At 36.3% G+C, this 16,770-nt stretch overlaps 1 protein-coding gene across 1 annotated transcript in view; it reads right to left on the bottom strand.

The window, feature by feature from the left end:
• Window positions 1-416: 416 nt before the first annotated feature.
• LOC140169260 (uncharacterized) overlaps window positions 417-16,770 on the bottom strand; it is a 196,695-nt gene continuing 180,341 nt past the window's right edge. The window contains exons 21-30 of the mRNA XM_072192517.1: window positions 14,781-14,798; window positions 14,461-14,699; window positions 12,332-12,463; window positions 11,876-11,883; window positions 11,403-11,709; window positions 10,249-10,914; window positions 8,658-8,735; window positions 8,262-8,432; window positions 7,484-7,570; window positions 417-7,163 (exon numbers count right to left, since the gene is read on the bottom strand). Of these exons, the coding sequence (XP_072048618.1) occupies window positions 6,838-7,163; window positions 7,484-7,570; window positions 8,262-8,432; window positions 8,658-8,735; window positions 10,249-10,914; window positions 11,403-11,709; window positions 11,876-11,883; window positions 12,332-12,463; window positions 14,461-14,699; window positions 14,781-14,798 (2,032 nt within the window). The 3' untranslated portion in view covers window positions 417-6,837. The remainder of the gene's footprint in view (window positions 7,164-7,483; window positions 7,571-8,261; window positions 8,433-8,657; window positions 8,736-10,248; window positions 10,915-11,402; window positions 11,710-11,875; window positions 11,884-12,331; window positions 12,464-14,460; window positions 14,700-14,780; window positions 14,799-16,770) is intronic.

Raw genomic sequence — 16,770 nt, 5'->3', positions numbered from 1 at the left:
TTGGTATATTTTCGGGGTAAGTTTCCGCAATCGTAGCCACAAATCCGTACCCAATCCTCTGGATAATTTAACCCCATGAGAACTACCTGCCGATTGGTCAAAAAGAAGTTTTCATTATCAATTTGGCCAATCAGCAACATTGTAAGAATCATTTCACCATGTAAATACATTGAGGTGAATTATTTTCTAAGCTCCATTTTGATTGGTGATTAAAGTGAAGATATCATGTAATTGACCAATCAGAGGCAATGTCAGATCGGCAGGTAGTGCTCAGGGGGTTAATGAAACCGAGTTTCATGAGTCAAATGATGTGACAGAATTGTCAAAGTTGTCCAGATGAGGCCCCAGGCCCCATATCCACGGGCACTGCTGTGGTATCAGAAAGTCAGAAAAAATGCACATTTAGAGACACTGTATTTATAAAATGTTCATCAATATAGCAGTTTATTCCATGCTTTTTATACAGACAAATGCATCAAATATAAGCAAATATATCTAGCTCAACTTTATCGGATCCTTATACAACGTTGCAATGGATACTATTAAAATGTCAGACATGGAATCAGCCAGGCTACAAAAAATGGCAAGAAAAATCTCAGAGCACAAAAACTCTTTTTGTCACAAAACTGTTTGTTAATATATTAAATGTAAAAAATGCAGAAAAAATGCACTGCCTTCATTGAGCCTGTGGTGTATTCTCACTTCTCAACCTTATTTTAACCAAATGGAATCATAATGTGACTATTGTACTTTTTATGTGCTTTATAACATGTTAAATAAACAACTGAATAACAATATCAATAATAACAAATATATTGGGTCATGATTTCTACACAATATTATTGGTATCTAGTTCCATACAAATTGTTGGCACTAAGCTTTGGCTCAAAAGGTTTTTAACAATTCTTCATAATACAGCTTTACATACAGTTTTAAACTCAAATACTCCTTTATTTTATTATGTACACAATAAATAACACATACATACATGTACAATACCCCTAAAATAGTGAAGTAACAAAATATTTTAGGAATCGATTCAAAGCTTAGTACCAACAATTTACTTGGACTTGAAATTACCAAGCTCTGTTTAACAATGGCTTCTCATTCAACGCATGGAAAACACACTTGTTGTGCTTAGGTTGTTTTTGATTTGTGTAAAATATTGTCCAATATTGAAAAATAAAATAACATGATTATTTAAATTCAGTGTAACACATATAATATCAGAATCAAAGAAGCAATACACAGTTGCATGTTTTTTACATCCAATTTTTGGGATTTTGGTGCCTATAAGCACCTCATCAAGCCTGATACACATACTGAATTTGACATACTGGGTATGCTTTGCACACAATTGGGTGTATAAAAGCACACAACTAACCCTATCAATCAGACAGTTGTGTGATTTTTACACCCAATTTGGGAGCTTTTGGTACCTATAAGCACCTCATCAAGCCTGATACACATACTAAATTAGACATACTGGGTATGCTTTGCACACAATTGGGTGTATAAAAGCACACAACTAACCCTATCAATCAGACAGTTGTGTGATTTTTACACCCACTTTGGGAGCTTTTGGAACATATAAGCGCCTCATCAAGCCTGATACACATACTGAATTTGACATACTGGGTATGTTTTGCACACACCTGGGTGTATAAAAGCACACATCTAACCATATCAATCAGACAGTTGTGTGATTTTTACACCCAAATTGGGAGCTTTTGGTACCTATAAGCACCTCATCAAGCCTGATGTACATACATTTCACATACTGCATATTGAGTGTAAAAAACACACAACTAGCCATATTTTGTTGTTTATCTTAATCCTACACCCACATGAGAGTTGAAACAAACAAGAAAAACATATTGAATGCAGCATTTTGTTTTAAAATTGAATAAGTTGGCAACTAGAGTTTAACAACAACTTTCATGGTTAATTTCATAATAGTTTCTAACTAGGCTTAAACAGTTTTAACAAAGGCTAACGCAATATAATAGCATTTTTGTATTAAATATATTTGAAGTACCACAAAACATTATAGGGCATTATTATTGCAATTTTGACAACACTTACTAACATTGAATATGGAGGCCTATTGAATGTGGTAAAAACATGTACAGTCGATAGCAGTTTCTGAACTAAGAGCCTTGTGACGAGGCTATAAACATGTATAGTTAACAGCAGTTTCTGAACTAAGCCCTGTGATGAGGCTATAAACATGTATAATTAATAGCAGTGTCTGAACTAAGCCCTGTGGTATGTGGTAGTATATAATCATGTAACTATGCCCTGTATTATGAGGCTAGTCAATGCCGGTTTCTGAACTACGTCCTGTGATATAAGGCTATAAGAGTTACAACAAAATCAGTGTTTTTACATTAAGAAATGATTATAACACAAAATAAGCTTGAAAACATTGTTTCCCAGTTTCGAGGTATAATAGTACTTAGTTTTATTTTGGGTTAGTAAAATACAAGTACTGCAAAATTGAGGTGCTTATTACATGGTGGTTCACTACACAATGCGCCACCAGTTTATAAATGAACACCATGAGAACTACCTGCCGATTGGCCAAAAAGAAGTTTTCATTATCAATTGGACCAATCAACAACATTGTTTGAATAATTTCACCACACAAAAAAATTGGAGTGAATTATTTGCAAAGCTCCATTCTGATTGGTGATTAAAGTGAAAATATCACATAATTGACCAATCAGAGGCAATGTTAGATCAGCAGGTAGTGCTCAGGGGGTTAAACATGTTTCATAAAATAAAAGAATAAGTCATAATCATAATCAAAATTGTAAACAATTATGTTATATTCATAATTGAATCTAAAAAAATACTACAAAAAAAAAAAAAATGATATTTGGTATAAATCATAAAAACAATCTTTGGTGGAAATCAAACAAAAAAGACAGATCCTTTGTGTCCAAGTTTTGAGGAAAAGTAAAAAAAAATGAAATTGTCCAGATCCCTCCTTCGTACATCACCATAGTTACGAAATATTATTTTCTTTGTTCCATACCAAATATATACAAATATCCTGATTTACAAAATTATTATGTTATACGTAGAGAAGACATTCTGGATTTAAGCTTTTACAAAATAAAGAAACTTGTGATGATGTGGTTAAGGGATGAAATCAAAACTTGACCGACAGTTGACCGCTGTTTCCATTATTTCATACCTATAGTGTTCCTTCAATGACCACCATTTGGTGGAACTCAGAATTGCTAGGTTATTTATAGAGTGCAGATCAAAATATAAATATTAACAAATCTATGATATGGTACTTACATAATTGTACACAGCTCTTCCATTTTAAGTCCACACTACCCCTGTGGAAGATTTTAGCTAAGTATTACACAGAGGGAGTATAAGTTTCAAATAGAATAGACAATTAGGTAACTTCCATTTGAAATACTCACTCCAGTTGTGGAAGATATAGGTGAAGCCATAATACAGGGGGAGTATGGGTTTCAAAATGAATAACTCTGAGGAATTACATTTGAAACACATACTCCCCCTATGGAAGATATTTCCAAAATCTTCCACAGGGGTAGTGTGGATCTTAAATCGAATAGCCCAATTTAGTATACAGACTTGTTGGCTTTCAATATTACAACATAAGATGAAAGCAAACAAACGAAGAAACAAACCAAAACTACGGTAGTTGAGTAAACAGCAACCTTCCTTATCCCTCTGGTGACACACATACTACTTTGTAGTAAGATAGTGTGGCAATTAACCCATTGTGTATTACCATTGGTTAATTAAATGGTGTAATCATCTGACTAACCAATCAAAATAAGGCTTCTATTCCAACGGGCACTACTGCCTTTCTTACAGTACCCCTGATTGGTTAATTAAATGATATAACTATTTGAGTAACCAATCAAACTACAGCTTTTAGATCTGTTGGCATATAGCTTAATGCTGTTCGCCTTACTGACTATTCTTTCCGTATCTCTGATTGGCTCAATAGCTTAAACCAATAACCAATCAAAATAGTTCTTAGATGCCGATGATTCGGCTGGCACTTTTGTGGCAATAGAGAGTGACAATCTCATCAAAATATGCACAAAGAATCCTCTGCACCGCTAATAAGTCAATAATGGAAAGTAGAATTTGCTCTTATAAAACAGAATTAATACAGAGCATTCAATAGCATTCAGTAGCATTCCGCCAATGGACACTTAAAATATGGGACTGCTGAATACCCATTTGCTAAACCAATGCATAGCTATAGACTATCCACACTGAAGAAAGAAGTAATTTCACTGTAAAGATGCAGATATTTTGATCACGTATATGTATTATTTCTTTAAGCGCTCATATTAACTTCAACTACCAGCAAAAACATTGTGCCTAAGCTCTGTAACACTTTGTATATACAGTGACATTACTTCTCACTTCAGAATAAAATAGACCAACTATAGTTACCTCTGCACCATGGAGTATAGTTCCCAGCAAGTTACCTGTAGGGGTACTACACGGTGCTTTACTTTGCAACTAGCGTTTAAAGAAAAAACTTGTTGTGTATCCACTTGCATTGGTCGGCTAGAGTGAGGTCACTTTCAAAGTGAGCATGGATGGATGGAATATTATAGTACCCAGTGGTGGTTCAGCATGTTATCTGTAGAGGTACTACATGGTTACTATACTTTGTACCCATTATACACACATATAACTTCTTCTGTATCCATTTAAATGGGTGGAGTGACACACCGCAGGTGGTTTCCAAACATAACTCAGCTATGTATGTGCAATTGATTCCCATTCAGTGATATTTGACCCATTGTACACACATAACTTGTTGTGTATTCATTTAAATGGGTGACATCAGACCGCAGGCGGTTTCCAAACATAACCTCAGCTACGTATGTGCAAATGGTTTCCCATTCAGTGATATTTGACTCCAAGCAGTCGGCACCTTGCATACACTATACGGAATACTAATTGCATATAATCTATTCAACCTGAAGTATGAAGTAGTATCACCCCATATACAATGCGCCACAGAGCATACACTGCATGTCTATGCTGCAAGGGGGTAGCAAGCGCTTAAAGCAATATTACATAATACGTGACCAAATCATATGCGTCTTTGTAGTGGAGTAACTTCATACTTGAAGCTGAACAAAATGTAGCAAATTATGAAGCATTACAGTACTGATGCATTACAGTATTGGAAATTACTAGCTTATGACGTTTGAAATGTGAACATACATCTATGATAGCTTTATACTATAATACTGCTTAATGCAATTATTGGGCTGTTCCATGCGATTTCCACACTCCCCCAGTGGAAGACCGAGTTTCACTCCCCCTGTGGAAGATTCTGCAGAGGGAGTATGGGTTTCAATATAATACACAACTGGTGGGTACCTTCCATTTCAAAGACTCCAGTTATAGGTAAAGCCATATAATATACAGGAGGAGTATGCCTTTCAAAATAATTAACCCTGGCCAATTCCATTTGGAAAATGTACTCCCTCTGTGGACAGGGTTCCACAGATTTTTCTTAAATCTTCCACGGGGGTTATGACAGATTTGAAATAGAGTAGCTCATTCATTCCCTTTTAAGACAATGTCAACATATGCTATGAATTTATTTCATTTAACTCACAAACTTCAGCCTTATGACTTCGTTATTTATTATGTACATTTTGGTATAAATTACTTAAGCCCAAACATTTTTTTCACCTTACACTTTCAACAACTGTGGAATTTTTTATTTGTTTTATAAAACACCTTTCAGGATTTAAACCATGGAAAACAATTGCACTGACTGAAAAGTGTCAGAAAGAAGAATAACAAAAGTCAAATCTTTTTTGATTTAGCAGAAGTGATTAGATATAGTTTCACACACACAGTAGCGATTCAATGTTTCAAACATTATTTTTCAATACATTTTTATACAAAGTTCTCTGTCACTAATGTCAAGCTATAACTGCTCATTCGCTACATGAATAGAAGTGTCCCTATCCATATTGTTTATATCCATTTGCTGAATAAAAGTGTCCCTATCCATATTGTTTATATCCATTTGCTGAATAGAAGTGTCCCTATCCATATTGTTTATATCCATTTGCTGAATAAAAGTGCCCCTATTCATATTGTTTACATCCATTTAGCAAACATTTTACAAGAAATTGTGTTTTCTCATTACTGGATTTAATGTTTTGGTGACAATGTAATAAATAATGGGGATATTCACACGGTATAATTTAGATCTAGATCAGTTTGTTTGATATGGATCCATACTTGATAAAAATATATGTGGATCCTAGCTTAGCCACAGTTCACAACATCTTTAACAAGTGGACCAGAATTTGGGTAATCTACATTCATCTGAATTTACTTGATTTGCAATAAAGCAACCAGGACTTGTGGTAAGGCATATGGATCACATTTGAACAAAAAGCAATCCACATTAATTTATACTAAGTTGAAATGTGCGCAGAAATTATGTTACTCATTCCTGCTTATGTATACTAAGTCCTGCATTCAAATCCCTTACATAGACAATAATTATCCCCTTCATGGCTGCTTATATTATCAACATTATTTATATCATCATACAATGTTTTCACTCACGCAATTATCAATCATAATGGCATCAAAAAACAACATAAAACATTCAATAGTTCTTTCTCTTATTATATACATTATCATAATAGTAACAATAATAATAATTACATCTTGATTTTGCTTTTTAGTACTAAGGTTTCATCAAAGCTTTGCATTATATATATATACACACATATATATATAATATTTATATATTTATATAAAAGCGTTTTTTTTTCATTTCAATGTTTAAAAAGCGCCACTCTTCTCCGCTTCAAAAGCCATAGGATTGGCGGTAACTCGTAGTCCCATTTCATTTGTATCACGTAATAACACATGATCAGTCACATGATCAGTCACATTGCCATCCCTATCTTGTGGATTTTTACCACTGGGATTTTGAGATGTATTGTTTATTATCGCGGGATAAGGTGGTTTTGTCACTCCGTCCATATTGCTATCTTGCTGCTGCTGTTGCTGGTGAAGCTGCTGTAATTGCTGTATATACTGCTGTTGAGTCTGCTGTGGTGTTTGGCCATTTGCAGGTGAGCTGTTTTGTATTATATGACCATTGCCTGAAATGAGAAGGCAGGGAATAGAGATTATAAGAACATGTCTGTTGGGTGTGGGGGGTGTCTTTAGGTGTGTGTGGCTGTGGTATATGACCATTGCCTGACATGAAATGACAGGCAATAAAGCTTAACGAGTCAAGTATGGACAGTTTGTGACATGTGTGCTGGGGTGTGCATGTATAATCAAGTTGGGGTGTGTGCATGTTTGTCTATGAGCTGAATATGTGGGGGTGTGTATGCACACATACATTTGATTGTATGTGCCTGTGAAGTGAGTAGGGGTGTGCGCGTACACATAGGTCCATTCAAGATACCAAACTTACCCATTTGTCTAGGAATTTGTTGCTGATATTGCCCGGCACTAGGATCACCATGGTGATTTCTTGACTTTCTTGTTTTAGGCTTCTTACCTGCAATTCAAAGTACATCAACTTTTAATCAAAATGCACAATTAAAAATTTAGAAAAGCTGCAAGGAAGTGGTTAAATAAAATAAAATATATGGACTAGCCCAACATAATATTGGTCAACATATTTGTTGGAACCAGAATTGAAAATAATGCCAGGGGTATTGTATTTTGAATACTGAGTGTGCTACACCAACAACCCATAATAGATGGTTTGAAAATGTTCTAGATAGTTTTGTAATTCACTTACACATACACATGGATATTTTCAGTTTTAGTTTTAAAAAGAAGGGCATATAATGTGTTGAGCCAATTAAAAGTATGGTAAGATTAGTCAATAGGGCTTAAGGGGAGTAAGCTTAACAAAAGCTTGTTTTATACAATGTAATTAGGCCGGGCTCGTAAGAAAGGCAGTACATGCTTCTTTCATCATGGGAGCTAAATCAGTGCATTACAAAGACCTCAGAGTCAGTTCCAACCAGGGGTATGCCTGGCCATTTTTACACTCTGCCCTGGAATCACGAGAGCTAGATCAGTGCATGACAAACACCTCAGAGCCAGTTCCAACCAGGGGTATGCCTGGCTATTTGTACACTCTTCCCTGGAATCATAAGAGCTAAATCAGTGTCTGAGCACTAAATGAATTACCTAGGTTAAATAAGGAAAGAGCAGAAAACAACACCTTATTCACTTACCATTTTTTGGATCTACTATTGTTGAGCCAACAACTTGCATGCCAGCACTCTCTGCTGCTGCTGCTACCGCCGAGGCAAAATCAGCGTCGGTGTAAAATGAACCGTCGCTACTAGTACTGCCGCAACTATCCCGATTGCTACTATTAGTTGACCATGCTGCTAACATAGAATCTGAAAATATGGAAAATTAAATTCTGTTTATTTAGACACTGGTGTACAAAACTGTACATTCAACATAATTGGCCCAATTTTAGATCTGGTGGTACGTCAACCTACGCATCTTCTGCTTAAAACATGCTTCGAGCATTTTCAAAATATCCCATATTTCACCTGAAAGGCTCCCCCATTTGTAGATTAAACCGATTGATTGATTAACCGTTGATTGATTGAACCTACCTGTACACCTAGCACTCTCGGCATCCGTGTCATGGTCATTATCTGATACCTCAGATAGCGCTGGTAGATATCCTGATCCTGAATTTTAAAAAAAATGATATTTTTAATTGAATGTACCAGCATTTGCATAATATTAATTCCTCCTCTTAGTAAAAACACAGTAGCAATTATGTTGCCTATTTGCAGATTCACTCATCACTTCATAGTTTTGCATGCTTACAAACTAAGATAATAAAAGCTCATTATTATGAGAGAAAAATTGGGATTACAAATATTTTTAAAAAACCAGGAACACAAATAATGTTATATAGCTATATAACAAGTATTGTTTTTCAGGTGACTAACTTTGGAATTAAAAGTGCTCAAACCCATTACAGGTGAGCGTAGAAACAAATTCAAAGTATAGACCTCTGGAAAAGGCAACCGTTACTACTAGTTTCACAGCATACCCTCACTTACGATCATTGGGTATACCGATTATCAGACGGATAATTTGTAATGGTTTCAAGTTAGCACAAATGCATATACGTGTATATATATTCTGTGGTGTCAAAACCATGACAAACCTAGCCATTCCAGCACAGTCTCGACTCCAAAAGTAGTCGAAAGTGCTCAACCACTATAAATAGTATGGCTATATAAATATATCTGAACTACCTGTATCACAACCAAAATAGTAGCACCTATACTACAATTTTGGAAAAAAGTACTTGGAACGCTTGGCACACTCTGCCGTAAATTCCATCCAGAATTTCTTATGATCATGGAAATGATGTATATTGTGCTTGGGAACAAACATGACTTCTACAACAATGATTTACCCTTCCCCCTCCCATCAATCAATGTTGGACACATTGGGAATCCGCTGAAGACATTGGCATTTCTCAACATTGCATGGGGGAAAGGGGTGACAGTTTTCCGTTATTTACACGCAAGCGTTCCAAGACTTATTTCCAAGATTGTAATTAATCCATCAGTCACTCATGCTCCACTTAATCACTCACTAACTCACAAATTTACTCTCTCTCTATGGCTCACAGATTTGTCCTATTGCTCACCAACTAATTTCCCTTCTTATCCAACAGCAACCAACAAAGATGGCTGACCCATTTATTTGCCAAAACCCTAGCTCTATCACTCATTTCACCCTAAGGCAATGGGAATGAAATGCGTCCACCACCCGCATGCTTTGAAACCTACCATATGAAAGTTTCATTATTTAAAAAAAATGTCATTATTTCCATAAAACAAGGTTTTGAATTTTTTTTTTCAAGTTCTGGATCGACACACTGTTGTTAACGCTTTATTTATGCAATAATCGGCACCTAGGGCCTCCCTAGTACTAGATCGTATGTGCATACTGCTATAATAATTTAATAATAGTTTCGATCTGTGGATTGTGAACTATTTGACACTGTGGTCCAAGCCTACATAACGAATAATGAAAAATGAAAAACAACGACAAAACTTTCATTCCCATGGCCCTTCCCACACTTCTTTCCTACTTTACCCAATCTAGGGGCCTGTCAAGAGGCTGCATACCAACCCACCCACCCATATACAAACAAATAAACAAACAATGCATTCTTACCTGGTTGTGCTGCCAGCATGGGTGTCTCCTCTTCTGGATCTGACATCATTTCACTTTGAGACATATCGTCATTAAATTCTAGTAATTCTTTTCCTAATTGTTCATGCCTTGGATCCTCAAACACTTTATGTGACAATGCCGTCCCAGCACTGCTATGCAAGCTGCCATTATTATGTACATATATCGGCTCTCCTCTTTGTCCATTTGGCAAAGCGCCCCCTACCATTGATTGTTCCACAGGCGGCATGCCATTATGCACTGGATGTTGCTGCTGTTGTTGCAGCGGGTGCGAGTTTTTACGGGGTAGTGACCCGTAGTGTTGTATCGTACCAGGAGGCAGGGGGCCTTCGCCATTGCACATTACACCATTGCCACACATTGGCTGCTCTGGCAAAGGTCTGCCAATGTTGTGTTGTCCACCACAAGGCATGGAAGACTTCATACTACCACGGGAGTTCTGGTGGGCTAGATGAGGAGAGCCAGGTGGGGAATCAAGGTCTGTTGGAGGCTGCTCAGGGGGAGGGGGTAGTAGCTCTGTCCAATTGCGAGCTGGCTGATTCACTTGCTTGTTGCTACCACGGCTACGATGTTTCCTACGACTTCCACGCTCATCACCTTCCATGCCATGATTGCTCTGCATTGTATTGCAGTCTGGACACATATGTTCTATTGAATAAAATAAAATTATGAAAAAGATTTGCTTATTATACTGCTCTCACCGATAGCAACACAGTAAATACACATTTTGGAGCAATACTTTAACATTTCTAGATGAAAGGTTTAAAGGTGAGTGTTAGATTTCCAGGCAAGTGAGATAAATTTCCAAGCAACTTAGCAGGATTTACCACCATTTTGTATGTATTTCTTTATATCCAGAAAAGCAAAATTTCCCTCCAAATGACCAAATTTACCAGCAAGGGGATTGCTGACCACCTTTCCCTTTACCCCATTGAAATTGAAATCTTGGAAGCAGATTGATTTAGTGAAGCCTTAATGGAAGGTATAAACTACCACATAAAAATTGTATCACCCACAATTATTTGTTATGAAATCTTTACCATATAACTTAGCAGCTACACATGGCAGCTATTGCACTTTCCCACTTCTGGCACTGAGCAGACAATTTGTTATAAAATCTTTACCATATGACTTACCTGGTTCACCTGGTTGACCAGACCCGCCACTACCACTATATGCTGCATTATCATGAGCCCTTGTACACCTCCGACCCGCCGTGTTGTGTGAACTATGAGATCCAGAATTATCTGACGAGCTGCTGTTGCATTGTGGGCCATGTCCGACGCATCCACGCATGTTAGGGGGAAGCACAAGAGTGGTGGAGGCGTATGGTTCAATGGTCAGCTGGATGTGGCACCATGCATTGGTTGCCCATATGATTGGGACATCGTTGTAGGGGGAGTGTGTGACAATTGTGTGCCATGCATTCATCATCTTCATTTTCTACTACAGCATATTCTGGACCAGCACTTCTGTAATGCAAAATAAGAGAATGGAATAACAGAAATGAAACATTATTAGGACATTGTTGTAGGGGGTAGGGGGAGTGTGTGACAATTGTGTGACATGCATTCATCATCGTCATTTTCTACTACGGCATATTCTGGACCAGCACTTCTGTAATGCAAAATAAGAGAATGGAATAACAGAAATGAAACATTATTGGGACATTGTTTTAGGGGGTAGGGGAGTGTGTGACAATTATGTGCCATGCATTCATCATCATTATTTTCTACTACAGAATATTGTGAACCAGCACTTCTGTAATGCAAAATAATGGGATGCAATAACAGACATGAAACAATGTGCAAGTAAGAAGTGAAATAATTTTAAGAATCAATAAAATATGTGCAAAAATCTCCTTCGTTTAATATCATAGGTAAAGGTAAGTCATCTGACTTGTGTTTAAATGAGCTTAAACTGATAGGCTATTTCCTCATAACAAAAAACAAACAAATAATTAACAATGCTGAATATGTGACCTATCATAACATAATTTTCTTGATTATCCATTTCTGACATTTTAACAAATTTTTAACACCTCAGATTGGTCAAGAAAACTTACCCATAAGTCTGTTGGTGTCCGTGTTGAATGTTGAGGTAGTATTACGTAATGTGCCAAAGCGAGGCTGACCTTCTTGCACACAATAATTGTCTGGTGGTGCCACTCTTTGGGGATTTCCATCCGCTGGGTCAGCTGTTTGAGAAAATAAAATCATTGGCTTGTTAATTTGTTAGATTCACACTGAAGGTACACCTCACTGTCTTAATGCCATTCCGTTTAAAATTCACACACCACCTGTAGAAGATTTCGAAACCATCTCAATCTCATTTGCACCCGAAGGTCAATCCAGCTGGAAATTTTGGCTGGTTTTATGTAAAATTTTATGTGATTTGGACTAAAATTAAACAATTTTGTTTGGAATACCAAAATCTTTCCCATTTTTTTAATTTTTTTGAATGAAAAATGGTTGGATCTCTAATCATTGCAACTGTTAAATTTGGTTGGAATTCCAAAATCTTCCAGTGGGAGTGAGGAATTCAAATGGAACACCCCATTAATATTTAGATAGGGATCTACATCAATCTGAACTGATGTAGACCAATCTGAAGTGATCCAAATCAAGTACACAATAGGTTTTGAAAGAGGATCTGAATCAGACAAAATGAAGAACTGATTTTTGAGTCAAGCCATGCAATATTGCTATGTAATTGTACATGGATAAAGAGTTTGGATTCACAAAGTCAATGTTTCCAAAATTAATATGTATTCTAGTAATTCTGTTATAATCAATAAAGTTCTACAAATCCATTTTGACTGTTGGTCAAACATGTGGCAAAAAGCAGTCCAATATTTAAAGGGAAATGTAATTTACTTTACGATAAAAGCTCTAGTGATGATGCAATCAGCCATAAGCATGCTGTTAATAGGGCAAATGGTGGTGTTCTTGTGATGTTAGATGTCTCTATTTAATCTGATCTCAACCCATAATCAATTACAGACCCTTATTATTGGCAAATGATAGAAAAATTTTGTGTTAAAAAATTTATTTTATTTAACCTGAAGCACTAAGTAACTCTTAGACCAAATGATGAAAATGATGATTAGTGTTCCCCAGTATATTTGATTCCCTGCAACTTGTTTCCCATAACCAAATGTAATGATTTTATTGGGTACCAGCAATTTTACCCAGTATTCTTGATTCCCTGCATCTCGTTTCCCATAACCAAATGTAATGATTTTATTGGGTACCAGTAATTTACACAGTATTCTTGATTCCCTGCAATTTATTTCCCATAACCAAATATTATTTTATTGAGTACCAGCAATTTTATCCCGTATCCATGCATGAATATATGATGGTCCATCAGACAAATATATTAGTTTTGGTTGGTTTCCACACATAATTAGACACTGTGCACTGAGAAGAAGGCGGCAATGAATCACTGCAATGTGTCTTTTATATAACGTAAATAATAGCAATTTTATTGGAAACCAGCAAAACCACCATATTTTGGCCGATGTTCAACATGGCATTCTTCTGTGTGAATGATAATAAATGTTGGTGTTTCATATTTTTCTGAGATTAATATATAATATTGGTTTACACAGTACGAGTTCCAAAATTGAGATTACTTTCAAGCGAAATTCATTTGTAACTTTTTAACAAAATCAGATCAGAGTTAGTTTCATAGTGAATAAAAAATTATCCAAACGTATAATGCCTTTGGTGAGGGGATGTAAGGAGAAATGTCAACATAATCAAAATGGTGAGGGGAGGTAAGGAGAAATGTCAACTATGTAACAAGCAACACCAACATTACTTAACATGAAATGAAATGATGTGATTTGTAGAAAAAAACAAGAAAGTCATAAAACCGTGGCAACTTGTGGTGAAAGGTCAAATGTTATTGTGTGCTTTAAAATTTACACAGGTGTCTCAATCACTCTGTAGAAAATTTTGATTCATTTCAGTAAATTTGTCCGGAATGTTGATTCTGTCACATTAATTTGTCCAGAATTAAGTTTGAGTCTTTATTCCACAAAATAATTCAAAAAGTTCAAAGGTCAACCTGATTTATACATACATATTGAAGCAGTAATGACCTTTGACATTATCAAAGCTGCCATACTATTTATTTATGTCTTCCCCGTATTTCACCAGTCACATGAAATGAATGTTAGCTTCGCACCATAAGGCTCTAGTAGCCAATATGCAGGGTTACCCCCATTAGGCTGTAGATATTGGCATGATTGATGAGTTTTGTCGTATGCGCTTCTTGATGTCATGCAGCCACGGTTACCAGGATGTATATGTCCAGGGGGAGGCTGCTGACCATCAGGTGTCTGGTGTGGTGGCCATGTCTGGTCTGTCCAGGCTGCTTGTTGACCGCCCGTATGGTTAGAGGTCAGCTGTGCATTTTGGAAGTTTCTGGAAATGGATTAGATAAGATGACATATTGGTTAAATCACTGAAATAATAAAGTAATCAATGCTATGGAGATAAACCTACCGTTGTTGGTGTTTAAAACTTCAATACAATATAAACCAAACTATAGTTTGATCAGCTCGTAATCCATGGGAATTGTTATGCTTTTACCAGTACGCCGAAAAGTAGGTCCACGTTGAGAGTGATATAGTTGGCCTGTATCAATTAATAATTTGTGATGTTTCTGGCGAGATGTCACATGACTTTTCTTGAAATAAAACATATTGATATTAATCTGTGATGTTGTGAATCCAGCCGATTACGAGCTGATCAAACTATATATGCTTTAACCTCTACACAAGTATCTATCCACAAGGTAACATAGCTATAGGTTTATGCACAGTTCTTGAGAAGAAATTGTAAAAAATCATAATATGTAACAACTGACATCTTTCAAGTCTCAAGTCCCAGACAAAGATTCATAATGAAACTAAAATGTAGTTAACAATTCAGTTGTAACAAATTCTACCTATCCCTGCATTCACATACGCTATATGCTGTTATTTTCACCTACAGAATTTTTTGTGATTTTGTTTTTTTGTTTTATTTATTTCATGGAATATATGTCAAGTAAAATAACTTTATTTAAAATTTTTCCTATTTTGTTATTTTTGTGCAAATTTTTCCTATTTTGTTATTTTTGTGCCTGCGTGCCCACTCTCACAGAATTCATAGGGAAAAAAAAGCTCATGAAAATAACAGCATATAATAAACTGAGCTCAAAAAGAAACTTATAATTTTTTACAACTTGTGAATCACAAGGTCATATCTTAAAATACTGTCAATCAAAATGAACCAACAAAACACACAGGATTACCTTAATACTCTACTCAAAACACATGTCAGTAACCAAGCAGTTGTCAAACTGACACAACAGCAAAATGCACAGTCATGGGACAGCTTCCTGGACTTCCTCCACTTTCACATCCCAACATTTGGCACCCACTACAAAAAATCTGTGAGAATACACACAAGATCCTTGCACAGATGATAAAACGGTGCTGCTTTCTGCTTTTCATACACTTTTTTCATGAAACAGGGCGGGGCTGTAAATGTGGTCCAGGAAGCTATTCCATGTCAGTGCATTTTGCTGTTGTGTCAGTTGGATAACTGCTTGGTTACTGACATGTGTTAAGAGTAGAGTATTTAAGTAAACCTGTGTGTAATTTTGGTTCAATTTGATGGACAGGATTTCAAGATATGACCTTGTGAAAAATTATAAGTTTCTTTTTGAGCTCAGTTTAGTAGTTAAACATACAAATATTTTGTACAAAACAGACTTTACGATGGGAAAAGTTAGAGCATGGTTGTAATGTCTTAGGAAACAATAGATGTAGGATAGAAAACGAGGGTGTAGTGCACAAAAAGCATATCTGCTATAGCTGCCAGGTGTCATTTGTACACTATAGAATGCAGAAATGGTCAAATTGTATATAGGGCAGCTATTGCAGGTATGGTGTTTTTTTGCACATAACCTTCAATAAGGAAAGGAAGGAAACAGAAACAGTTTGGTAAAACATTGAAGAGAGACCGGTCAATTTTTGCTGACATTTTAACATAAAGATCCAAGTTTTGTGGATTTTGTTATGTGGGAATTTTCAGGTTGGTAAGCATGGATGGGAAAAGTATGTTTACTTTTTAACAGAAATAGGAGAAGGCGGAGCACATGATTACTTTCCACAAATTTTCAGCTAAAACAACCAATACGATGATTTTACTGGGACTTGACAAAAAAGTCATCAGGAGAGTTGAACAAAATTTGCTTTTTCTACAAATCAAAGGTGTCCTCTTGGTAGCATCTTACCATCGTTCGAAACAGGGCCGGTCAGCCGGCCATTGGCCTGTAACTTTTTGGCCTGGCCGGTAACTTTTCTGACTGGCATCTAGTTGCCGGCCCGGCTGGCCGGTAACTTTTTAATGTCAAGCCCGGCTGGCCTGTAACTTTTTGAGGCATATTTCGAACACTGCATCTTACATATTGTTTCTAAAACTAAAACAATCTCAGGAAATTGCC

The sequence above is a fragment of the Amphiura filiformis genome, chromosome 14 (genome assembly GCF_039555335.1).
Source record: "Amphiura filiformis chromosome 14, Afil_fr2py, whole genome shotgun sequence".
In the NCBI taxonomy this organism is placed as follows: Eukaryota; Metazoa; Echinodermata; class Ophiuroidea; order Amphilepidida; family Amphiuridae; genus Amphiura; species Amphiura filiformis.
Note: the sequence above shows the minus strand (reverse complement) of the source record. Positions and strands in the feature narration are given on the sequence as shown.